The sequence below is a fragment of the Neolamprologus brichardi genome, chromosome 22, assembly GCF_056152115.1.
Source record: "Neolamprologus brichardi isolate AB-2024 chromosome 22, ASM5615211v1, whole genome shotgun sequence".
NCBI lineage: Eukaryota > Metazoa > Chordata > Actinopteri > Cichliformes > Cichlidae > Neolamprologus > Neolamprologus brichardi.
Window position 1 is genome coordinate 3,344,670 of NC_142124.1, and position 27,117 is coordinate 3,371,786.

At 42.4% G+C, this 27,117-nt stretch overlaps 1 long non-coding RNA gene, 1 pseudogene and 2 gene segments (V, D, J or C); 3 read left to right on the top strand and 1 right to left on the bottom strand.

Annotated features, from left to right (window-relative positions):
* LOC148096596 (Ig kappa-b4 chain C region pseudogene) overlaps positions 1 to 6,767 on the bottom strand; it is a 47,285-nt pseudogene extending 40,518 nt beyond the window's left edge. Inside the window, exons 1-2 of one of the 3 annotated variants that reach the window (XR_015717060.1) lie at positions 6,731 to 6,767; positions 4,745 to 5,294 (exon numbers count right to left, since the gene is read on the bottom strand). The product of XR_015717060.1 is annotated as an Ig kappa-b4 chain C region pseudogene, transcript variant X1 (transcript). Of the gene's footprint in view, positions 1 to 4,744; positions 5,295 to 6,372; positions 6,388 to 6,730 lie in introns of those variants that run through there. The other 2 variants (XR_015717061.1, XR_015717062.1) reach the window with 2 other exon arrangements.
* Positions 1,469 to 2,670, top strand: LOC148096599 (uncharacterized). Its single transcript, XR_015717092.1, has 2 exons — positions 1,469 to 1,849; positions 2,415 to 2,670. It is a non-coding gene; the product is annotated as an uncharacterized LOC148096599 (long non-coding RNA).
* Positions 6,768 to 12,960: 6,193 nt separating the features above from the next.
* Positions 12,961 to 13,542, top strand: LOC148096600 (Ig kappa chain V region GOM-like). The segment is given in 2 exon segments: positions 12,961 to 13,033; positions 13,235 to 13,542. Coding segments are annotated over 2 exon segments (360 nt in total).
* Positions 13,543 to 19,088: 5,546 nt separating this feature from the next.
* Positions 19,089 to 27,117, top strand: part of LOC148096601 (Ig kappa chain V-III region MOPC 63-like) — a 104,850-nt gene continuing 96,821 nt past the window's right edge. The window contains 2 exon segments of the V gene segment in view: positions 19,089 to 19,140; positions 19,248 to 19,570. Coding sequence covers positions 19,089 to 19,140; positions 19,248 to 19,570 — 375 coding nt within the window.

Consider the following 27,117-nt stretch of genomic DNA (forward strand, 5'->3'; position numbering starts at 1 on the left):
TCAGTCTGTTGTTCCAGGACAGACTGTCTCTGTCAGATGTAAAGCCAGTTCAAATGTGGGTAGCTACCTCCACTGGTATCTTTAGAAACCCTCAGAAGCTCCTAAACTGCTTGTTTATTATGCAACAAACCGCCAGTCTGGAGTTTCTGATCGTTTCAGTGGAAGTGGATCTGGGACTGACTTCACTTTGACCATCAGTGGAGTTCAGGCTGAAGATGCAGGAGTTTATTACTGTGGACAAAGTGGTTACAGCTTCGCGTTCACACAGTGAAAAACTGTCGTACAAAAACCTCTCAGCTGAAGAGGAACTGATCTGAAGCAACAGCTGCAGAACAAACTAAAAGACTGGGAGGAACGATGACTTTAATATTTACTGTGAAATTTCATTTGTGTGCACTCACAGTTTAACGTTCATAAATTTATTGAAAAAGTTGTTAGTAACATGAAAAATACAAAACAAAAAAACATGAAGTGATGTCCCCGAATAAAAACATCGATGTTTAATGAGTCACAGAATACGGACACAACACTGGCTCCAGATTTTTAACATGTGAACATTATTTTTAGATGACTGATGTTCTCTGTCGTCCATCAGTCTGACTCATTCTTAGTTTCTACATTTATAACAATGGACAGTCTGTCCAGAGAGAGGCTCGACCTACTACAGAGAGAGAAAATAGACTTTAGAGAAACTGAGAGTTCAGATGAAAACACGTAGCTGGAAAGTCCACAAAGAAATAAAAATGGTGTTTTTGCTCATTAAAGATTTGCATATTAATCCAAGTTGTAAAATATAACAAGCTGTTATTAGGAGTGATGTTATACAGGTCTGATAATTATTGTCCTTTAATCAGATAGCAACACAAATGCTGTTGTCAGTGTTTCTGCACTGATGAGCAGCTCTTTTCTATTTGTAAGCTGTTAAATATTAAACTGATCCATCTGTGGAGCTCAGCTGCAGTCCTTCATCACACAAGTCCAGAAAATCACTGTAGTCACATCACAACGAGTGTCTATAATATTCTAATATTCTGCTGATTAACAAATCAAGCAGGCTGTTATAACAGTGTTTGTAGGAAATGTGTTCATTCTCATGTCAGTGACGATTTAGCCTCATTTGGATATTTCCAACATGAACGAATCACTGTTACTGTTGTAAAAACCTAAAGTTATTTAGTCAGTTTCCAAAGTATTAATGTAGACGGAACAAAGAATTTTAAGGTGTCTCTTTAAAATAATATCTTACTAATGCTTAAAAGTGTGACATTATTATAAAGTCCTCCCAAAATCTGAAACCAATGAAGATAAGATGTGACTGTGGTCTTTGTGTTTTTTTAACGGTGTGTTCACACCGAACGCGATGGACGCGAACAAAAACGCCCCAAACGCCCCTAATTTGACGCGTGCACATTCGCGCCTCAACGCGTGTCCAAGAAAAATCCATCGCGCATCAAAATATGATATTTTGACGCGCGTGAACCGGAAATGTGGGAGGGATGTGGGAGGAAGTTGTGCCAGACCGGTATCTTTGCAAGATGGCAGCTGTCGAGTTAGCGCTTGAAGAGAGAGTCTCCCTTCTCTATGTACTGTGGAGAGCAGAGCAGCGGCGTAAAAGATGCCCTCGCCGTACCTGGGTCCATCAGGTCCTCCAGAGGCATGAGCAGTTTGGTGAGTTTCACCATTTGCTCCAGGAGCTGCGCCTGGATGACGGCCGATTCCAGCGACATCACCGTCTTTCACTCGGCCAGTTTGAGGACCTGCTTCCCCGGGTCGGTCCCAGAATCGCCCGCCTAGACACCAATTACAGGCGCTCAATCCCACCTGCAGAGCGCCTGTCCATCTGCCTGAGGTTAGTAAAAGTATTTAATACGGTAGTCCTTTATTGATACCTGTGCTAATACATGCTAAACCATCCATTTATACACTGCTAACGTGGATGTGCTATGCTAACAGTGAATGCTCTCGGTGTTTACTGATAGCAAACTGTGGTACGGAGACGACTGTTTATAATATTTCTAGTGATACTCAGAAGGTCTCATCAAGTCCCGATTTAATTCGATTTATGCTGTTATCAGTGTTTGAATGATAGCATGGCTGTGGTGTCATATCAATGTAGTATGCGCTCGGTGTTTGCTGATATCAAACTGTAGCATTAGGACCACTGTGGGTTAACCTTTGTAGTGATACTCACTCCTTTTTATTTAGACCTGGTTTAATTCTGGGATAGTTGAATATTTGTATATAATCACCGCAGACTGTTTTAGATTATATCTAATATATATCATGTAATTATCCTTATAATTACAAAAGGTTTTATGTAAGATTTATGTTTTGCAATTTGTAATTTTGGAATTTCAATAATGTATTTTGTAACTGCAGTACACATAATACTCATTTTAAACAATTTTGTCCAGGTTCCTTGCCAGCAAACAACTCCTCCAGAGAGGCTGTCCTGGTGAGGGAGAAATTCATGGCTCACTTCTCGGTGGAGGGAGCTGTGTCTTGGCAACCAAAGGAGTAGCCTGTTTGAAGTCCGAGTGACTTCCCCACAACGGCTCTTTTAAGAGCCACCCACAAACCTCTAAAGAGTGTTCCTGTCTTTTTAAATTTTTCTTAATAAATGGAGCTCTACTCCAAAATAAACTAACCTCTTTTTACTCTCTTAAATAACTTGTCTTCACTATGTTCCTATATACAGTGTGGTGCAAAAGTTTGGGCAACCTTATTAATAGTCATTATTTTCCTGTATGAATCACTGTTACAATGAAAAATGTCACTTACATATATCATATAGGAGACACACACATTGATATACACTAAATATTTATTTCATTTCTCTTTTTTTGTGTTGCCAATTTATGCACCTGCTTGATTTAAACACTTATTGCACACTTTCTGTAAACTGCATTTCACTTCTCAAATATCACTGTGTGTGTCTCCTATATGATATATTTGACTATTTTTATTGTGACAACCAATGATTTGTACAAGAAAATAATTACTTTTCACAATGTTGCCCAAACTTTTGCATCCCACTGTATTAGTATGTTTTGTCATTAGTATAATATGAAATAAATTCTACTTGTGTCAAGTCGGGTGCCAATATTTGCTGTGTAGTAGAACAGAGACATTTTGTCATTATAAATGTTTATTTGAAAAAATATAAATTCATTAACAAAAACATTTATCATAAATATATGAAATTTAACTATTTACAGAGAGACAGGAATAAAAAGGACCCAGCTTGGAGTGGAAGAGCCTCAGGGAGAAGGAGGAGAAAAATAAGAACATTGTTTCTGCCCTGGAGAGCTGCTGCCTCATCAGAAAACTACTGATCATTAGGGTCCAATGTTTCCAAATTTAACACAGCTGTGCTGTTTTCAAAAGCTAATTTATAAATTTGAAATTTCACGAATTCTCGTGTCTGAGGCGGCATGCTCTCCAGAGCAGGAACAAGGCCGAGGAGGAAATGTTCAGTTGGAGACGGGCGTGGCCTCTTTAGGGACTCCAGGATGGCCAGCTCCACCGCCGATGGACCGTCCTGGGACCCGTCCCTCGCCCGCCTTCGAGCTGTCCTCCTCTGTGGGCCTGTAAAACACAGCACAAAACAACACAAAGTAATGAGAAGGCTGCTACTAGATTTTCATTTTCAAAATTGAAAAAAACAGGATATAAACAGATTGGTTGTAGATATTTAGTAAAGGTGATCACAAGGGAATTCAAGCAAGTAAAAAGCTGTCAGTGCTTGATGTTCATACCTGTGGGTGCAGCAGCAGGAGCTGAGGGACCAGGGACTGGGGAGCCAGGAGAAGAGACAGGGGAGGACTCTGCTGCATGATTACTTGACTCTATGAAGACAATATTAAATGTTAACAGGTTGAAGACAATAGTCATAGAGAATATTATATTATTATATACTTATATACTTATTATAAAGTATTACCAAAATCTGAAACCAATGAAGATAAGATGTGATCATCCTGACAGACTGTGGTCTTTGTCTTTTTTAAGAGGTTTAGTGAAGTGAGTTTCTCTCATTTTGCTGTGAACACTAGATGAGATTAACTTCTATATAAGTTGATTAAAGCAGAGCTGTGGTCTCTCATCTGCCTGCATTCCTGTGTTTGTTCTGTTAGTCTGTTCTTAACATCATGTCCACTGTCGAGCTCAATTCTGTCGTCATTATTTGAGTCCAGTTATTGTCTCCCCATCTTCTGTGAGTTACTCAGCCTCTGTTTTGTGTGCTTTAAATCTCAGACTCCTGATCTCCACCTCATCCTGACAATTAGGGATCCTCAACTAAGTCTCCACCTGCTTCACCTCTGCCACCACCAGCTTCTAGACTCTTCTCTGCTTTGTTGCTTCATCAGAGTTTCACTGCCAAATAGTTCATTAATCAAACGTCAGTAAATCTTCATTTAAATGTTCACTTAAATCTAAAAAACACAGATGACGCCCTGCTCTTTAATTTCAATTATTCTGATTGTTTTCTACACTATCAGATTAAAATGTAGATCATAAAACAGCTTTGAGACTGAAAATTATCAAGAGGACACAGATAATCTATGGTTGGACCTCAACATCTTAAATAAAATATTAAATGTGTATTAATATATTTAACCATTTTCACTGCACATTACACTCGATGTGTCTGTTTACATTTTTCTTTTAGTCTGGTTTAATAAATATTACAAATTCTTTATTTTTATGTGCATTTATTAAACTCACAGAGTCAAAGAACATGTTTCCTTGTTACATTTTTATTGTTTTAAAAGTCTGAAATATCAGCTTTACAACAGACACAAAAGGATGAAACTAGAGGAGATTGTTGCTATGATTATTGCAATTATGAGATGAAAATATGACAATATTGACAATAATGTGTTTATTTTTTAATCTGCAAAGAAAGAGAAACAAAGAGACAGAAGAAAAACAGCATGAAAGACTCAGTGATTGACATCAGGACTGGGAACACTGGTCTCTCCTCAGCATCTCTGAGACCAGAGGCTGGGAGCCCTGGGTGGCCTCACAGGTCACAGAGCCCACCTTCCCCCACTGGTCTGCAGTGAGCGTCAGGGTGCTGCTCCAGCTGTAGAGGCCGTCGTTCTGCAGCACTCCAGGAGTCCTGCTCTCCTCCCCTCTGATGCTGCTGCTGCCACTGCTGTCGCTCGTCTTCCAGGACAGACTCCAGTCTGAGGGGAAGCCCTTGTTGGCCACACACATGAGCGTGGCCTTCCCCTGGTCCAGCTCTGCACTGGAGGGACCCAGCACCTTCAGGGCGGGGCGGGTATCACCTAGGAAACACCAATCAGCTTAGAGGACAGGAACCACAATTTGATTTTCTCCGTTAAGAAGTTTCTGTCAGGTGTTTTTTCTGCTCCACCAGTCATTAACTCACACATTGTTTCACTTCCCTTTAAGAAACCTCTCATGCATATCAGCACAGAGAGAATCATCACACAGTTTGAGCTGAAATATGTTCAAACTACACTGGAAATAAAAGAAGCAGATGTGGAAACATTTACAGCAGTTTGGCTTTAAAATGATTAGAAGTCTAAATCATGGACGACTGAAGAAATGAGTGGACACAAGCACAGAGCAGCTACTCATTCATATAGATTTGAAATGTTATTGAACAGCTCACATGATTTCAAACTAAATCTGAAACATCTGACACGATAAAAAAATCAGAAAGCAAACTTTGACTCATCCAAACAGCAGCTGATGTGGTGGAAATTTACAAACTAATCATAAGATGATGAAGTTTACTCTTGTCTACAAATATTTTACTGTGACAGAAATGTAGATTAAAGAAGAGAAACTCGCAGAGCTCATCTGAATTAGTCCAGTAAAAAGGACAAACATCAAAAACTAAATTATTTTAAATAAAAAAAATAGTTTTCTCTCATCTAAGCAGTCTAACAAGTAGTTATAAAAGAAAATGATAAAACATTTAATAATAAACACAATTAATTAACTTACTTCCAACATCCAGTCTGGTTCCTCCACCGAACGTGAACCACAGTGATACAAACTCATTGAGGCGCCGTACAAAAACCTCTGACTGTAGAGAGACACGGCTCTCTGACTCTAACAGACTGAACTAAACCTACAAGCCCTCAAAATACAACTTCATCATCAGAACTAGAAATAATAATTAATACTATGAAACATCCCAGATTTTCATTAGAAAATGTTATGAGTTTTTGAATATGCCTTTTAAAAGCAAACTTTGTTCATAGGCCAGAAAATATTATAAAATTATAAAGTAATGATTCGTTAATATAAATTGTTTCCTAGTATGCTGAATATTAAAGGAAATGAAAGGAATGAAAAAAATATATATTTAAAAAAGCTCTAAGTCTGACTTACTTCCAAATTCCAGTCTGGTTCCTCCACCAAAAGTCCACCACAGTGATACAAACTCATTGAGGCGCCGTACAAAAACCTCTGACTGTAGAGAGACACGGCTCTCTGACTCTAACAGACTGAACTAAACCTACAAGCTCAACCGGTTAAAGCAAATAATTGTCTTGAATAAACTTTTTTTTCCAAATTTAAATAATTTTACATGTTTATTTTTATAAAACAGACTTTGTTTCTCAGCCCAACAAAACCAAACCAGAAAAAAATAAAAACGCTAATCATAACATGGACATTAGTGAGAATATATATATTTTCTACAAAAAAAGAGAAAAAGGACATAGAAGTAACTTTGTTTTTGACTTACTTCCAAATTCCAGTCTGGTTCCTCCACCGAACGTGTACCACAGTGATACAAACTCATTGAGGCGCCGTACAAAAACCTCTGACTGTAGAGAGACACGGCTCTCTGACTCTGAAACAAACAAACTCAACAAAATCATTCACTCCTTCCTTTTCAGTTTTACCAACTGATCTAAAAAACTGAAATTATTGCAGTGGTACATATTTAAAGAAGATATTTTTATTTTATATATATATATATATATATATATATATATATATATATATATATATATATATATATATAAATATGAGTTTTGAAAATGGGACTTCTTCCTCTGATGATATCAAATCAATCAATTATGAAATCATCAATTTAAACTTGATTGATTTAAAATTGATAAAACTTGATTTAATTTGTGTCAGTATAAACTGAGACCTTTTTTTTTCATTTTTCACATGACATACAGTGTAGGTTAATTGTAATACATCCATAAATACTGAAAAATACATAAAGACACATTTGCCTCCAATAAACTGAAATATATATACATTTAAAAATATTCTAGTGTCTAGTTGCCACTGAAAGGAACATCTTCAGTGCTCCTTGGCACTGATTGTCAAAGACTTTGAACTCGTCTGGAGGGATGAAGCCCTTTCTCCCAAATCATGCAGACGGAGAGCTCTGTCTAACACATCGGCCCAAAATCTTCTCGACATTTAGATTAAGCTCTAATGATTGTAAAAACATAATTTCACATAATTTCCATCCTCATTAAAGCATGAACTGATCCCTAGTGTCAGGGGCTGAGACCCTGTGTTTTAAGGTTATTTAGTATTTTTGATTTCTTAGGTTATATTAAAATATTGTCACGGCTGGGGCGGCAGTCGTGTGGAGGTGAGGAAGGAGGATCCAAAAGCAGACAGTGGCGGAGGTGCAAGTGGGTTTTATTTACAGTGCACAAATAACCAAGGTGTGAGCAGAACAGAACATAAACTTAAACTGGAAAAACTAATACGAAAGGAGGACATGGAGCGAGGAGCAGAGAGACGCGGAGCAGAGACACAAATGAACACAGGGAATGAACACAGATGACGCGACGAGAAGCACAGGCAGACACCAACTATAAATACACACACCAGGTAATCAGGAAATGGCACACAGGAGGGCAACACAGCTGGGAGGAATCAGGGCTGACGGGACAGGGGAAATGTAAACTGAACATACTCACATCAGACAGAGACCTTCACAATAAAACAGGAAACTCAGACACGAGGAGCCAAACAAGACACAGAACTAAACAGACAGCTTCACAAACAGGCGGGGTGACACGATAGACAGACAGAGACACAGACGCAGACTCAAAGGCAGACCAAATATAACACATAAAACTCAAACAATAATAATCAACATCATCATAATAAACTAGAAATGATAATAAACTGAAAGCGCTGGGTCACCGACCCAGGACCATGACAGTACCCCCCCCTCAAGGGCTGGCTCCAGACAGCCCAGCAGAAACACAAAAACTGACCAAAACCAAAACAGAAAACAACCCGACCAGGGCGGGCGGAGGGGGCCCAGGACGGAGGGACAGAGACCAAAAGGCCCAGATGGCCAAGGTTAGGGGGCCGGCAGCGCAGGAGGCCAAAACAGTTCAGTTCCGGAGGCCGACCATGCGAATGGCAGTGGCAGTGGGGCAGGTCCGGAGGCCGGCCACGCAGTAGGCAGTGGCGTGGAAACAGTTCTGGAGGCCGACCGTGCGGACGGCGACGGCGGCGAGGAAGCAGTTCTGGAGGCCGACCGTGCGGACGGCGACGGCGGCGAGGAAGCAGTTCTGGAGGCCGACCGTGCGGACGGCGACGGCGGCGAGGAAGCAGTTCTGGAGGCCGACCGTGCGGACGGCGACGGCGGCGAGGAAGCAGTTCTGGAGGCCGACCGTGCGGACGGCGACGGCGGCGAGGAAGCAGTTCTGGGGGCCGACCGTGCGGACGGCGACGGCGGCGAGGAAGCAGTTCTGGGGGCCGACCGTGCGGACGGCGACGGCGGCGGGAATGCAAGTCCGGGGGCCGGCCACGGTGACAAAGATGCCGACCGTGCGGACGGCGACGGCGGCGGGAATGCAAGTCCGGGGGCTGGCCACGGTGACAAAGATGCCGACCGTGCGGACGGTGACGGCGGCGTGAAAGCAAGTCCAGAGGCCGGCCACGGTGACGGAGATGCCCAACATGCGGCCTGGCAGATGACCGACGGTGTTGAGGCGGCAGTTGGGGACCTGAAGGCTGCGTGGCCTTAGCAGCACTAGACGAGACGGAAGCTGAGGCAGAGGCTGGACCAGGCGACGGCATGGGTGGAGACCCTGACGCTGGACCAGGCGACGGCGGAGCTGGAGCTGGACCAAACGAAGGCGGAGCTGGAGCTGGACCAAACGAAGGCGGAGCTGGAGCTGGACCAGACGAAGGCGGAGCTGGAGCTGGACCAAACGAAGGCGGAGCTGGAGCTGGACCAAACGAAGGCGGAGCTGGAGCTGGACCAAACGAAGACGAAGACGGAGCTGGACCAGACGAAGGCGGAGCTGGACCAGGACCAGACGAAGCAGATGAGGCAGAGGCCGGACCAGGCGACGGCGAAGTCGATGGTGGTGAAGCCGGACCAGGCGACGGCGAGGATGATGGTGGTGAAGCCGGACCAGGCGACGGCGAGGATGATGGTGGTGAAGCCGGACCAGGCGACGGCGAGGATGATGGTGGTGAAGCCGGACCAGGCGACGGCGAGGATGATGGTGGTGAAGCCGGACCAGGCGACGGCGTGGATGATGGTGGTGAAGCCGGACCAGGCGACGGCGTGGATGATGGTGGTGAAGCCGGACCAGGCGACGGCGTGGATGATGGTGGCGGAGACTCCGAGGCTGCAGCTGGCGTGGGTGGAGACTCCAAGGCTGCAGCTGGCGTGGGTGGAGACTCCGAGGCTGCAGCTGGCGTGGGTGGAGACTCCGAGGCTGCAGCTGGCGGCAGCGTGGAAGCCGGAGACGGAGGCGCTGCAGCAGGCGGCGGCGTGGACGAAACAGTGGATGCGGCTGCTGCTGCAGGCGTGGATGCGGCCGCTGGTGGAGCAGCTGGTGGCTGGACGGGCTCCTCGGGCCCCCCGGCTGGCGGAGCAGCTGGTGGCTGGACGGGCTCCTCGGGCCCCCCGGCTGGCGGAGCAGCTGGTGGCTGGACGGGCTCCTCGGGCCCCCCGGCTGGCGGAGCAGCTGGTGGCTGGACGGGCTCCTCGGGCCCCCCGGCTGGCGGAGCAGCTGGTGGCTGGACGGGCTCCTCGGGCCCCCCGGCTGGCGAAGCAGGAGGCTGGACGGGCTCCTCGGGCCCCCCAGCTGGCGAAGCAGGAGGCTGGCTAGGTTCTCCTGAACCTCCAGCTGACGAGTCTTGGGACTGGACGGGCTCCTCGGGCCCCCCAGCAAAAACAGTCTCAGAACCAGTGGGCACTGGAGCCCCTGGCACACACAGGACAGAACCAGCAGGTGCGGGGACCCCTGGCAGAGACAGAACAGAACCAGCAGGTGCGGAGACCTCTGGCAGAGACAGAACAGAACCAGCAGGCACACAGGCCTCTGGCGGGCACAGAACAGAACCAGTAGGTGCGGGGACCTCTGGCGGGCACAGAACAGACTGCAGCTGCGCGGAGCACCGACCCTGCTCAGGCAGCGACAGCCGGGTGCAGTCCTCAGCTGGGTTCTTAGCCTCCAGGGGTCCAGAGTCTGCTGGGGGCCGAAACCCAGCCTCTGGGGAGGCCCTGGGGCGAATAACAGTCTCTAAATTAGCCAGTTTCTGAGAAACTAGAGTGGTTTTATTGGGTTTGTCTCTCCGCTTACAATGGGTGCTAGGAACGGGATTCAAAATGGGTGGCACAGACACAGCCTCCAGTATGGAGGGAACGAGTGACCGGGCTAATGGAATAGATGCAGGCTGGGCTAATGAACTGGCTAAAGGCTGATGTACTGTTTGAGGTGAGACTGGAGTTGGTAGTGGAGTGGATGAAACCCAGTCAGTTACTGTTTTGGATGTTTTGAAAATGCCAACTTGTGAGAGGTCAGTTACCACGAAGGTAGGTAAGCGCCGTGAACTGTCTCTACTCTCCCCATGAGCAGCCCCAGAAAACACAGTCCCAGAAGCACCAGCGTCCTTAAAACTCACCACAGCTGGTCGCACAGGGGTCCCTGAATCCGGCTGTGGGGTGAAGCGCCGGTGGCGCGAATGTTTCCTCCCCACCGGTGACGGCTCCGACAGGCAGGGAAAAACCTCTGGGGGGTCAGGCCGTGAAACCTCCGGTGGGTGAATCTGAGACGGCTGCTTTGTGGCAGTCGTTGTCCGTTGTTGCTGGGCAGAAAACACTGGACACTGAGCTGCAGGCGGCTGCTGAGCAGAAAACACTGGACACGGAGCTGCAGGTGGCGGCTTCTGCGGTGACGTGGAAACGCAGGGTGAGTCGGGTGGCACGATAACAATCCCTAACATTTTATAGAATGCCTGAGCAGGCGTAAGCTGGTTGCTGGCAGGCTCGTAGTAGTCCTCCTGGGACCGGCTGGAGCGTCTTCTGCGAGACCGGGGCGTCCGCGGGGAGGAAGCTGCTAGCGTGGAACGGCAGCACGGAGGCCCTCCAAGCGCCAGCCGGGTCCCGTCAAAACGGGAGCTGCGCTTCCACGGTGAGTCCGCTGGATCCATTACTGGTCGCGTCGTACTGTCACGGCTGGGGCGGCAGTCGTGTGGAGGTGAGGAAGGAGGATCCAAAAGCAGACAGTGGCGGAGGTGCAAGTGGGTTTTATTTACAGTGCACAAATAACCAAGGTGTGAGCAGAACAGAACATAAACTTAAACTGGAAAAACTAATACGAAAGGAGGACATGGAGCGAGGAGCAGAGAGACGCGGAGCAGAGACACAAATGAACACAGGGAATGAACACAGATGACGCGACGAGAAGCACAGGCAGACACCAACTATAAATACACACACCAGGTAATCAGGAAATGGCACACAGGAGGGCAACACAGCTGGGAGGAATCAGGGCTGACGGGACAGGGGAAATGTAAACTGAACATACTCACATCAGACAGAGACCTTCACAATAAAACAGGAAACTCAGACACGAGGAGCCAAACAAGACACAGAACTAAACAGACAGCTTCACAAACAGGCGGGGTGACACGATAGACAGACAGAGACACAGACGCAGACTCAAAGGCAGACCAAATATAACACATAAAACTCAAACAATAATAATCAACATCATCATAATAAACTAGAAATGATAATAAACTGAAAGCGCTGGGTCACCGACCCAGGACCATGACAAATATGTTACGTTCTTGTGGTGTTATTCTTAGTTAGGGTTTAATTGAAGTTTAGCCTAGTTGTGTTACCACCTAAGTCTCCTTGTTTGTGAGTCTTTTCCTGTCTTCTGTGTTAGTCTATCATATGTTATCATGTCTATGTCTCTCCAAGTTTCCTGTTTTACTTTGAAGAGTCTAGTATTCCCATGTTCATAGTGTTTTGTTTTACTTCCCGTGTAACATTGTAACCCAGTGTTAATTTGGTTATCTGATATTGTGTGATATTTAGTATATATGTATATATCTACATTGGGTGTTCGGTTATAAATTGTTCTTCAATGATTTTGAGCTTTTCTTTCATTGATATTGAATTGTGGTTGCGAACAAGACCCCGAGATACTTGAACTCCTCCACTTGGGGCAGGAACTCATCCTCGACCCGGAGTGGGCATTCCACCCTTTTCCGGCTGAGAACCATGGCCTCAGATTTGGAGGTGCTGATCCTCATTCCCGCTGCTTCACACCTCTCTGCGTAACAGGATGGATGATTTACAGTTGCTTTACGACAGTTGACTGGGGTAGTACAACCTAGCAGGAGGGGTTACTAGCTCACATGGCTTGTAGCTGTGCCAGAGAGCAAGCTTGGGTGAGCTAGCGGGGAATATTTCCATCTGCAGTAGCCTTAAAAAAGACTATTGTTCGTTCTCCTGTCTTGTAAAAATCTGTTTCTTATGTATATTATATTGTTCCATGTGTTATCATGGGGGAAGGGCACTGTATTGACTGAAGGATGCTGAACGTGTCACCTGACACAGGATGACATGATGAGGAAAGATGACTGACTCTGTGTGTTTGCATATGTGTCCTGCCTCTCTGCTCACAGCTGTTAAGAGGCCAGTGTTGATCAGTGGCTGTCCAGGCCTTTCAGAGCCACTCACACACCAGCAGCACAATGATGATGTCACTGACTCTACTGCTGGCCACCCTGGGGCTCCTTGTTCAGGGTGAGACTCTCTGTCTTTGCTTCAGCATGCAGCCAGGTTCACCACAATGATGTTCTGCTATGATGGAGAAACTCTGAAACCAGCAGCACTGACCTTCTTCCATCTGTTCTCCATGTTAGACAAATGATCCTCTAATGTTTGATCATCTTTCTCTAAGTTCGATTTGTCTCAATAACTTTTCTCTTCTTTTCATGTTTTCAGGTTCATCAGCAGAAATCGTCCTGACTCAGACTCCTAAAGTTCAGTCTGTTGTTCCAGGACAGACTGTCTCTATCAGATGTAAATCCAGCACATCTATAGGTGATGACATTGACTGGTACCTTCAGAAATCTGGAAAAGCTCCTAAACTCCTGATAGCTGATACTACAAGTCGTCAGTCTGGAGTTCCAGATCGTTTTCGGGCAACAGCAGTTCAGACTGACTTCACTCTGATCATCAGTGGAGTTCAAACTGAAGATGCAGGAGTTTATTACTGTCAGCAGCACAACAGCTACCCGTTCACACAGTGATACAACGCCGTACAAAAACCTCAAACAGCTGAAGAGGAACTGATCAACAGCTGTAGTTACACAATACACCATGAAATATGCAATCTTAAATAAAATGTCATAACAATCTGATCAGATGGGTTAACAAAAATAACATTGAAATAATTTCATTTCAGATTTGAAATATTTGTTTTTTTCCATATATTTCACATTTGGTATATTAAAACCAGCTGAACTGAATTTTATTTTATTTTTATTTATTTTATATCTTTCAAACATTTTTATCAAATACTTTTTTTTAAAAACTTTCCAACTCTTTCCTACTCTGTGTTTTGACAAAAACATTTTTTTTAAATTTAAGTTTTCATCAATGTATCCAATATTTAATAATTCAGTACAGAGTCAAATATAAAGCATTTTTTAAATGATATAAATGAATCATCACTGGCCTTTAATTAAATATTTCTAGTTTACATTTTCGTGACAAAACACATGACTAAAGTTATGATTTCAAATGAAATATGCACGACCACAGTTGATTTATTAAATATTAACAGCAGCTGTTTTTCTAAATCCCTTTATAAAGGCGATCTCCTGCTCTTTGATACCAAGACTGAAGTATCTTTATTGTTTGGACTTTTTAAATTCAAATATTCAGAGAGAAACATGAGGAAATAATCTGAATGAAAATGAAATAAAAGTGGATGTGAGAAGTTTGTAAACAGTCCTTAAAACATAAACAATGACCTGTGATGACTGAATATTTCCTCTAGAACTAATAATTTAACCACTGTTACTATTGTACATAAAATCAAAAGTTTTGCACATATGAAAGATATTTATTATTTCAAAGTCTTACAGCAACCATCTACATCGACATTATGGATGAATCTGGAGCGTGACATTGTTAGAAAGTAGGAGTGTAAAACAATGCTTCAACTGGGAACTGGGAACACTGGTCTCTCCTCAATAACTCTAGTGTGAGGAGGCCTTGGGTGACCTCACAGAGCCCACCTTCATCCACAGGTTTACATTGAATTCAGTGAACTGTCTTTCTGCAGCACACTGGGACTCCAGAAGTTTCTGTCAGGTGTTTTTTAAATATGCTCCGACAGTCACTCGCTGATGTACTGTCAACGGATCCATCGGCAAACACAACATTCTTTCTCCTGGTCCTATCCCCCAGTCATGTCTGTCCCGTTTGTAAAATAAATACAAAATTATAATAAAGGTCAATCAAATGGACCAATATGGCAAGGCCATGATGATCCACTTGGTAAAATAAATCCGCTTGGCATCTTTCTTGGCCTTAAGACAAGAATTCTGATGGCGAAAGATCCAAACGGGACACACACACACACAAAAAACCACAACATGGGACCCTCTGTTAACATACAACGTAAACAATCTACCTGGTCTGGAACTGGAACCTTGAATGTCTTTGTTTGCCCTAGAACAGTTCTGTAAAAACAATTTATTTTATTTTTGTGTGTGTGTGTGTGTTTTGGGTTTTTTTGTTTGTTTGTTTCCCTTTTCCTGTCTTGATATTATCTGTCTTCATCATCTGTAAGGATTGTTGTTTTGTGGTTATCTGTAAAATAATAAGAATGCTGTGTATAATAATTGCTAAACTACAAATAAAGTGTTAAAAATGCTGGATCACAGACTCAGCCCCTGACAGTGGGCCTGTTTCAGAGCAACGTGAGTGGAGCTGTGATTTCTGCTAGTCGGCGACCCCGCTGAATTTCCTGGCAGTTGCAAGCGGCCGGAGTTACTTCATAACTGGATTTAGCAGAGAGAAGATGACTGGATGGATCGTATGTTGGGTGGCGAGAAAATTGCTAGAAAGTTTTCCGGGGCTTCAGTCGGGCTTCAGTCTCTCGGAAGCACCACCATGACATTGAGTATGTTTGAATTTCTTGGATTGCTGGAGGGAACAATGATGAAGAAGAGCTGGGTGTTCTTTGTCTGATGTGCTGGCAGATAAAGTATTCGCTGAGAACGAACTTTCTTTACACATAAAAGAGAAGAAACAACTTGTAGAACTGGGGGAACATATAAGAACCGGAGGGAGGATGTTTAGAGCCTTGGTCCCGCTCCTGAAAATCATATACTTTACTTCCAATTAAGGAAGGACATCCTGGTACAAACTAACCTGAGGAAGGATCTAGAGATATGCAGAATGGAAGTACTGTCAGAAAGAATGAAATGAACAGATTCAAAAATATAAGATGACAGAAAAAGCCATTTGATATTAACTGCATATTTGTATTTCTAATGCACATAATTACAAACATGAAACACTGTGCAAAACAACAGCATAAAAACAAACAAACCAAAAAATCCATTGACTGTGCTGGAGTCAGTCAGATGATTTCCATAGAGAGGCACTTTGCATCAGCAGCACCATGCTCCAGTGCTCTGGGAGAGTTTATAGTCCTGAGAGTTGAACACTGGATGACTGACAGCTGTCCTTCATCACAACAGAAGCCACAGAAATCCTCCTCATCAAAAACATGACTTTGATCTGCGTCCTCATCTGGACTCTCCTCTGCTGCTGCTTCACAGGTAAAGTCCAGAGAATCAAACTCCTCTCCTCTATCAACATCTGTCCCTCTGAAATGAAGCCCACAAAACCATGAAGCTGCTTTATGTTTTTGTCTCTGTGTCCTCAGAGTCCAGAGGACAGATCACAGTGACTCAGCCTGGAGCAGTGAGCTCTGCTGTGGGAGGATCTGTGACCATCAAGTGTACGACCAGTCAGAATGTTTATTATGTTAGTGTGCATGAGTTACACTGGTACCGACAGAAAGATGGAGAAACCTTTAAACTCCTCATTACCTATGCTAGCAGACGACAATCAGGGATTCCAGCTCGTTTTACAGGCAGTGGATCATATTCTGACTTCACTCTGACCATCAGTGGAGTCCAGGCTGAAGACGCAGCAGTTTATTACTGTCAGGGTACTCACATGATCAACAGTCAACGGGTGTTCACACAGTGAAAAACTGCTGTACAAAAACCTCCCTTACTAAGCGACACTCAACTGACTGCTGCAGCTGACAGCTGTGTTTGTGTGTGTGCGCCACACACTTAGACACACGAGAGCGATGGTATTCTTTAAACACGTTATCACTCTACAGCAATGTCTTTAAAACTGGTAAGATTTACATAACTGATTCTTTTGTTTAGTTTTCATCATGACATCTGATTTTTAAGTAAAAAGGGAACTCATGAGAAAAGGCTTGGCCTTGTTAAATATCCCAATTCTGAAGGAAGAACAACACTCGGTGTATAAATGCTCTATCAACAATCTCTTTATTCTATATTACATACAACACTTTGAGCTTTAGAAACGTCCTGACGGGAGATGTGGACCGGAGGGTGTCTGACCGTTTCTCACATTCATATAGCTTTGGCCGCCCTTCCACAGTCATAACACCTAAACATCCTCATTCTTTCTCTCTCTCAGTGAGCCTAAGTTATTAACAGTATTTCTTATAAATCAGCAGAGTAATGCATCATAAAACAATGTAATTCATTCACAATAAATGAGCAGTCTAATGTAATACAAATCAGTCTAATAAATGTAATAGTTATCACCTTCTTCTAAGTCAGGAGAATAATGCAAACTAAAACTACATAATGATTTCACAATCTTTAAATAAAGGTATAACGTGGCATAAGATAGTATAATAATCTCACAGCCGTCACTTTTAATATCACTTTAGCGTAACAACTGAGGTGCTTCGAATCATTAAAAAACTCCTGTCTCCTTTTCTTAACCAATTTTCCTTAACCTCAGTGGAAAACGTGATAAGGTCAGGGAAAGGTGTGTAGTTACGAGAGTTGATAGTGAAAAGAGCAAAACTGTGCTTAGAAAATGCAACCACACTTAGACTAGACTCCTTAGCAACAAATATGTGCAATGTTAAAACTACATTAACCAGAATGGACTACAAAATGGTCATCTTACTTCACCCCAGCGTGTCCTTACCATGTTTTTTTATATGTTGGTAAATGATGTTTTGTGTGTTTCTGGACATCACACAGGTCAGTTGTTATATACAGATTTCAGGTTCATCTGGTGGAATAGTTCATAATGCAGAACTGCATATTTGTATGTACAGTAAAGTAGTGCATGATAAGTAGATCACTCTACTATTGCATCACCATGTAAATCTGCCTCATAGCCAAATGCGGCCCACAAATACATCCTCCTTTCACCCGGATTTGAAGGACAGGTCGGGTGTGTCCTTTGTGGCCCATCCCCTATCCCAGGATTCATAGCGCATCCTAGTCGATTGTCTTTCCAACAATTGTGTCAGCTACAAATGCAGTAGAGATGGTGTTGGAGGATACGTGCAAGTTTTACATACAAGTTATTTTCAAGATAGCAATAAAAATTTCAAGAGGTTAAAATGTTAATATACTTTTATTTTTAAATTTTAAGGTGAACATTACTGTCGATGCATGTACTGTACAAAGGTCAACCTTTGGCTCTGGGTCATCAGACCCAGGTCCCTGACATTATCTCTGTCTTATCATCAAGCATGAACTTGTTCTGTATCCTCAAGAGTCCAGAATGATTGAAATATTCTTAAAGAAACATGAAGAGCTTCACAACACTCACATTGCTGTACAAACATGTTAATATATAAACTTCAGACAAAGAAACATGTGAGAAAAAGCAGCAGACAGTTGCCTTGTCTTTGTCCTGGTAGGATTTTATGTGGTTTTATGTGATGACTTCTTCATTCTTCCCCCTAAATGTAGGCAGGACTATACAGCATGACAGATATGGGAACACTTACTGAAACATTTTCTCTGAGATTGTTTAAAGTCTGGATCATACATGAGACTGAAGGAATTAGAGGAAACAAGTACTACAGATACTCACTGCTATAAAATATATTTCATGTACTTTTCAATCATGATCAGAATAAATCTGAAGCAATAACTGACTAAATACAAATATGAGAGAGTTTATATATTTACAAATAAAAAGTTTTATTTGAATAAAGCAAAGTTAATGAACCTAAAGAACAACTAATGTGGTACAAATTTCAAAATGAATCATATGAGGATGTAGTTTTGTAATCTTGTTTACAGAAAAAAGTCAGTTTGACATAAATGTAGAGAAAACAGCTGATGTGAGAGAGTCTCCATGGTATAAGAGGAATGAAGGGATGGAAATTATTTTTCCCAAACATATTCCCTCATTTGATGTCACAGAGAGCTCTGTCTAATACATTTGTGAAAAATGAAGAGAGACAAAAAAAATGAGGAATATAAATATGTAATTAGGGGAAAGTGATGACTTCTTAGAGCAACTTTAATACATTTTCAGTGACCCTTCACTCTAAGAGGACAACTGGTTCCAAGTCAATGCAGCAAACTGACTCACAGCAAAGGACTCAGATGATTTCCATAGAGAGGCACTTTGCATCAGCAGCACCATGCTCCAGTGCTCTGGGAGAGTTTATAGTCCTGAGAGTTGAACACTGGATGACTGACAGCTGTCCTTCATCACAACAGAAGCCACAGAAATCCTCCTCATCAAAAACATGACTTTGATCTGCGTCCTCATCTGGACTCTCCTCTGCTGCTGCTTCACAGGTAAAGTCCAGAGAATCAAACTCCTCTCCTCTATCAACATCTGTCCCTCTGAAATGAAGCCCACAAAACCATGAAGCTGCTTTATGTTTTTGTCTCTGTGTCCTCAGAGTCCAGAGGACAGATCACAGTGACTCAGCCTGGAGCAGTGAGCTCTGCTGTGGGAGGATCTGTGACCATCAAGTGTACGACCAGTCAGAATGTTCTTGTTTATAACAACAACCATCTTTTATCCTGGTACCAACAGAAAGATGGAGGAGTTCCTAAACGTCTCATTTATGCTGCTAGCAATCGATATTCAGGGATTCCAGCTCGTTTTACAGGCAGTGGATCAAACTCTGACTTCACTCTGACCATCAGTAGAGTCCAGGCTGAAGATGCAGCAGTTTATTACTGTCAGAGTTATCATGAGATCAACAGTCAAGCTGTGTTCACACAGTGAAAAACAGTCGTACAAAAACCTCCCTCAGTCAGACTGAACAGAAACTGAAGTGACTGCTGCAGCTGGAAGATACTGCAGAGACTGATACAGTTCACTGAGGACACACACAAACACACACACACACACACACACACACACACACACACACACACACACACACACACACACACACACACACACACACACATCAGATAAATTTCACAATTATTTCTCTGATGTCCGGGGAAATCCATCCATCCTGACTAGCTAGTGATATACACAAAACATATTATTCTGAATTTTACACTTTAACCTGCAGTGAACATGCAGGTTACAGTAATCTGTTACTATATTTTGCTGCCTCTGCTACACCCAATAGGAAACCATAAAAAAAAATCCCACATGATGAAAAACAATGTAGCTACAAAATACTTGTAAACTACTTATAACAGGGAGCAGCTGCTGGCTGTGAGTCTGTTTTTTATTATTGTTTTCTTCTTTTCTTTTTCTTTAGTTCTTTTAATTTTTTCATTTAGAGTTTGATGTGTAAATTAAATTTTCAGTGTCTGGAAGCATCACTGCTGAACCTGAAGGATGATCATCAGACAGAAGAGCAGCTGAATGGAAACACATGAAAACCACTATTTAAAGACCTCAGTTTTTATTTGAAGTATTAAAACCATCAACAGTGCCACAAGCATGAAAACATGAAAACTATCAAAGCAATACAGACACAGAGGGAGCAGACTGAGAGAAGCTGCAGACTAAAGCCAGTATCAGAGTCCCAGTGAGTCAGCTCAGGACTGGGAACACTGGTCTGTCATCAGAGTCTCTGAGAGTGGAGTGTGGGAGCCCTGGGTGGCCTCACAGGTCACAGAGCCCACCTTCTCCCACTGGTCTGCAGGGAGCCTCAGGGTGCTGCTCCAGCTGTAGTGGCCGTCATTCTGCAGCACCACGGGGCTCCTGCTCTCCTCCCAGCTGATGCTGCCACTGCCATCCACCTTCCAGGACAGCCTCCAGTCTGAGGGGAAGCCCTTGTTGGCCACACACATGACTGTAGCCTTCCCCTGCTGCAGCTCCTCACTGGAGGGCGCCAGCACGCTCAGGGAGGGGGGGACTCGACCCACTGCAGAGAGAGAGATGTTAGAGAAACTGGGAGTTTGGGTGAAACTGATCTCCAGCTGTTTCACTTCCCTCTCTGAGCTTGGTAACCATGGCAACAGACAGGCTTCACTGCTGAACCATGGCAACAGACGACTTTCAGTACCAAAGATAAAAATATTAAAGCGTTTCTTTGACTTCTGATGTTCTCGTCTGTAATCTGTGAACTATTTCTAAGTTTTACAATCAGAATTAAAACTATCAGAAAAATAACTTTTCAGAATTTTATCATAACTCAAAATTTAAACAATGTAGTTTATAAAACTGGAAAAAAAAGAACTTATCTTTGCTGTATTTGGGAACAATAAAAATAACTTAATAAACTCATCCCACCTCAGTCAGCATGCTTTTAGAGTATGGTTAAATGGTAACCATATGGCAGTATAGTAATTTTAAATCTTCAACAAAGGCAAAATGAAATGGATGACAAATTATTTGCAGATACTTTGGCAAAAAGTTAAAACATAGAAACAAAAATGTACCATGAAGAAAAAGTTCTAAAAAAAAGTTTTAAAACTTTAAGTTTCATTGAAAGAAAATGCTCAAAAATATTTTAGTGTGAAATCATAATGGCATCATGAATGCATAATTATGAATCATTTCAGCAAAATGCCCCTTCATCTGTCTATAAATCATGAAGGGTTCATGTGAGTCACATGCCAAATATGCAGTGAAAACTATTTTTAGACACATCAGATCGATCCCACTCCCTGTTGCAGTCATTTCCATAGAGAGGTACTTTGCATCAGCAGCACCATGCTCCAGTGCTCTGGGAGAGTTTATAGTCCTGAGAGTTGAACACTGGATGACTGACAGCTGTCCTTCATCACAACAGAAGCCACAGAAATCCTCCTCATCAAAAACATGACTTTGATCTGCGTCCTCATCTGGACTCTCCTCTGCTGCTGCTTCACAGGTAAAGTCCAGAGAATCAAACTCCTCTCCTCTATCAACATCTGTCCCTCTGAAATGAAGCCCACAAAACCATGAAGCTGCTTTATGTTTTTGTCTCTGTGTCCTCAGAGTCTAAACCTCAGGTCCCAGTGACTCAGCCTGGAGCAGTGAGCTCTGCTGTGGGAGGAACTGTGAGCATCAAGTGTAGGACCAGTCAGGATGTTTATGTTCATAACAACTACCACTATTTAGCCTGGTACCAACAGAAAGATGGAGGAGTTCCCAAACTGCTCATTTATCAGTCTAGCACTCGAGCATCAGGGATTCCAGCTCGTTTTACAGGGAGTGGATCAAACAAAGATTTCACTCTGACCATCAGTCAGATTCAAGCTGAAGATGCAGCAGTTTATTACTGTAAAGGAGAATTTGATGTCAACTCTTGGGAGTTCTTCACACAGTGAAAAACAGTCGTACAAAAACCTCCCTCAGTCAGACTGAACAGAAACTGCAGTAACTTCCAGCTGCAGCAGAGACTGACACAGTTCAATGAGCACAAACACATTTTCATGAAGCGACTGAATTTTTCATCATATCACTCAGAAATCTAAAGTTCACTTTTAAATGATCATTATGGTGGAAACTTCTTTCTACCCACTCAAAACTCAGGAAATCTCAAACTAACACAGTTGTTGCTGTGAATCTTTGAGAAGTTAGAAGATGCTTGATCATGAACTTTGACCTCAGCTTCATAATGGATCACAGACACACTGTCTTTAAATGAAAGAAACAAATCTCAACACTCAGTCACCCTGAAGCTCAGCGATTTCTGAAGATTATATCGAATCAGTTTAAAGTCAAATATATCCAGTTTTACATTCAGCTCTCATGAGACCAGAGTTTTTCAGTTTTTTCTCGTCTTCATGTTCAGACAACAAACATTTGAAAGTGAGGCCGTTATCCTGCACGTTAGCAGCTTTCAGCCAATCAGAGCAGAGTTCAGGATGAATAAAGTCACTTAGTGCATTAGTGTGAACTCATCTGACTTCTGCAAAGAGGACCTTCTGTTCATTTAGATCAGCCACAGAAGAACTCAGGCACACATTTCATAAACAGCTTCGCTATCATTAGCTCACACACTGATGCTAAATCAGTAGCATTTCAAGCCAAACACCCATCAACAAGGATTCCTGTCACTCTGTTGACGTCAGAATGAGTCTCATGTCATGTTTTCTTTAGACTTCCAGGTTCACACAATTCTACCTTTGAGTTTAAACTTTCTTCAGAATTCAGAAAAATGCATGAAACCACATATTTACTTTGTTTTAGTTGTTTTTAATAATTACTTTGCTTCAAGGAAAATTACCTTCAGTCAAACTACAAATGAAAACCACAAACACTTACAGTCACCAACAACTTTACAGATACAGTTTGGTTTCATAATGTCTCACTGAACATCCAGAAATATCCATTTGTCCTCATTTCTGTCCTTCAGCAGAACAAATATTCCCAAAATCCTCCAGTGGATGGAAACTGGTGGTTCACGTCTTTTCCACGTCCATGCAGGATGTTTCACATGTTCATAGTGTCAGTCTGTCCTTCTTTCACACGGTCAGGCTGCACACTGTGAGTCAGGCCTGTGATAAAGAAATTAACAGAAAATCTCACCTGAAAATGTTAAAACTGGGAAGTTTAGTAAATGTTACTAACCTGTAGTACCTGCACGTGTTTGTAGATTACTCAGCTGCAGTCATCCATTCTCTATTTCCTGTTTGCGTTGCACTAGTTTCACTACCCCTGCATGGTGAATTAACGAGTGTTTGCAGACAAGTCAGCGACTGCAGTGATCTGCTAGAAACCAAACCGCCCTCATTGCAACCGATTTGAGCCAGCAGTAAGAGCTTGTTGGCTCTGACTACAACCAGTAGGAGCCACAAGCTCCAGCAACACCAACTGGTCAACGGAAACTTTTTCCCCTCGTGACTGGAGGTTGAGGGGGGGACACTAGGCTGTGTGACTGAAGGCTGAGGATCCACAAGAGGTTACAAAATGCAGCAGATTCATTTGTTTCTTTAATACTTGTAAATTCTGATTCTTGTATAAGAGATTTCTTTAATATTGTAATTATGTTAATTATTAAATGTCTGTTCACACTAAAAGAAATGATCTTGATATTTAGAAAACAGGTTGTTCTTTCTGTAACCTCGGCCTGTTGGTAGTTTAATTCTGCAGTGGGTCACATTCACAAGTTATTTAGTCCAAACTATCAGTTGAATCATTGATCTCAGTATTACTACACATGATTATTGGAGGTACAAGTGATGAATGCAGAAATGAACTTTTTTATTAATAAAAAAACAAGGATCAATGAAAGGAATGATGAATGGAAAGATGTGAAAAGTCAGAAAAATGAATTTGCTGAAGATAAAAGTGTCTGTCCTCAGTTCCAGCAGGTCACCAACGGAGGAAGAAAAAGAACCATCTCTTATAAGATTGAAACAATTTGGGGTGATCAGTTCAGTAATTCTTCAAGGTTATTTGATATGATCATAGATTTTAATGCATCGTGTTATCCAGTCTTCTTAATTGTCACAGCCTGGGTCTGAGGAGTCTTGATAAAGTAATATGTTCTGTTGGTAGTGCTGGTTGTGCTCTTTCTCCTTTCTTTCTCCGTCTCCCTGTGTGTTTATGTTTGTTTGCACTCCCGGATGTTTTGGGTCACCAGAAGGATCGCGACCCCAGAAGTGTTCCCGCGCTGGAGGCAGCCACACCTGCCGCTCGTTACCGGCAGCCGGCTGCAGCAGATTACGCTCGTCGGGAGTGCGATATTTAAGAGTGTGGATCCAGTCGGTGTGGGGTTCTTAACAACCTGTCGAGTACAACTGTAGACAAGCTAGTGTGAATGACCTCGCTACTGTGGATTCCTGCTGAGCTGTGTTGTCTGTGCGCCACCAGGAATCGGGAGCGGAGTCCCAGATTGGAATTGGGTTTTTTTGGAGTTGTCACCTTTCACCATTTATGGACACTTGCACTGTGTGGCGATTCAGCGAGAATCACACGAGAGCCACAGTGCTGAATTCTGGACATTATTGTGGTTTTTCACTCACTGTAAATAAAGCTCACTGTTCACCTGCACCCGAGTGCTGCATTTGGGTCCTCCTGTTCCACAACTCCACGTCTGCCATCGCAGTCCGTGACATTGATGGGATGTTAAAAACACACCATGTATTCATATTACTTATTGGGGAAACAATAAGTGTGCACCTGAGCTGGTTGGAGGGTAGAAAACTAGATTAGAGGCAGATTAGGAACTAGAAAGGATTGGGGTTGTTTAATTACGTCTGTAAATCCTTCCCCTCACATTCGTCTGGAATAATCAGGCCCCATCTTATCTGAATGAACCCATAGCATCATATCACCCTATCAGAGCACTTCACTCTCGCTCTGCAGGCCTACTTGTTGTTCCTAGAGTATTTAAAAGTAGAATGGGAGGCAGAGCCTTCAGTTTTCAGGCCCCTCTTCTGTGGAACCAGCTTCCAGTTTGGATTCAGGAGACAGACACTATCTCTACTTTTAAGATTAGGCTTCAAACTTTCCTTTTTGCTAAAGCATATAGTTAGGGCTGGACCAGGCTGCTGGGGGATTCCCACCTTTATTCTCCTTTGACTCACTATGTGTTTAAACACCTCTCTGTAATTAATCATTAGTTATTATTAATCTCTGTCTCTCTTCCACAGTCTGTTTTTTCTTGTATTTATATATATTTTTATAAATTACATACTCAGTAATGTTTTATAAATGCTGAATTTAGCACTTACTAATATCTTACTAATGCTTTTCAATATTAAGTGTTACAAATACATTGATGTTAGAACTGTGTTTTCTGTTCTGTTGTTCATTATGTTTCTGAATAATTATCAGCTTTTCTCAGGAGAAGAAATCAAAACTATTTCTCTCCACTAGATGTCATGAATTCTTTCATTATTCAGTCTCACTGAGGGAAGCTTTGTAAGCTCAGGACAGCTGCAGCTGACTGACTCTGTGTGTTTGCATATGTGTCCTGCCTCTCTGCTCTCAGCTGTTAAGAGGCCAGTGTTGATCAGTGGCTGTCCAGGCCTTTCAGAGCCACTCACACACCAGCAGCACAATGATGATGTCACTGACTCTACTGCTGGCCACCCTGGGGCTCCTTGTTCAGGGTGAGACTCTCTGTCTTTGCTTCAGCATGCAGCCAGGTTCACCACAATGATGTTCTGCTATGATGGAGAAACTCTGAAACCAGCAGCACTGACCTTCTTCCATCTGTTCTCCATGTTAGAGAAATGATCCTCGAATGTTTGATCATCTTTCTCTAAACTTCTCCTCTTTTCATGTTTTCAGGTTCATCAGCAGAAATCATCCTGACTCAGACTCCTAAAGCTCAGTCTGTTGTTCCAGGACAGACTGTCTCTATCAGATGTAAATCCAGCACATCTATAGGTGATGACATTGACTGGTACCTTCAGAAATCTGGAAAAGCTCCTAAACTCCTGATAGCTGATAATACATTTCGTCAGTCTGGAGTTCCAGATCGTTTTCGGGCAACAGCAGTTCAGACTGACTTCACTCTGATCATCAGTGGAGTTCAAACTGAAGATACAGGAGTTTATTACTGTCAGCAGCACAACAGCCGCCCGTTCACACAGTGATACAACGCCGTACAAAAACCTCAAACAGCTGAAGAGGAACTGATCAACAGCTGTAGTTACACAAAACACCATGAAATATGCAATCTTAAATAAAATGTCATAACAATCTGATCAGATGGGTTAACAAAAATAACATTGAAATAATTTCATTTCAGATTTGAAATATTTGTTTTTTCCATATATTTCACATTTGGTATATTAAAACCATCTGAACTGAATTTTCTTTTATATCTTTCAAACATTTTTATCAAATACTTTTTTTTAAAAACTTTCCAACTCTTTCCTACTCTGTGTTTTGAAAAAAACAGTTTTTTTAAATTTAAGTTTTCATCAATGTATCCAATATTTAATAATTCAGTACAGAGTCACATATAAAGCATTTTTTAAATGATATAAATGAATCATCTCTGGCCTTTGATTAAATATTTCTAGTTTACATTTTCGTGACAAAACACATGACTAAAGTTATGAGTTCAAATGAAATATGCACGACTAAAGTTGATTTATTAAATATTTACAGCAGCTGTTTTTCTAAATCCCTTTATAAAGGCGATCTCCTGCTCTATGATACCAAGACTGAAGTATCTTTATTGTTTGGACTTTTTAAATTCAAATATTCAGAGAGAAACATGAGGAAATAATCTGAATGAAAATAAAATAAAAGTGGATGTGAGAAGTTTGTAAACAGTCCTTAAAACATAAACAATGACCTGTGATGACTGAATTTTTCCTTTAGAACTAATAATTTAACCACTGTTACTATTGTACATAAAGTCAAACGTTTTGCACATATGAAAGATATTTATTATTTCAAAGTCT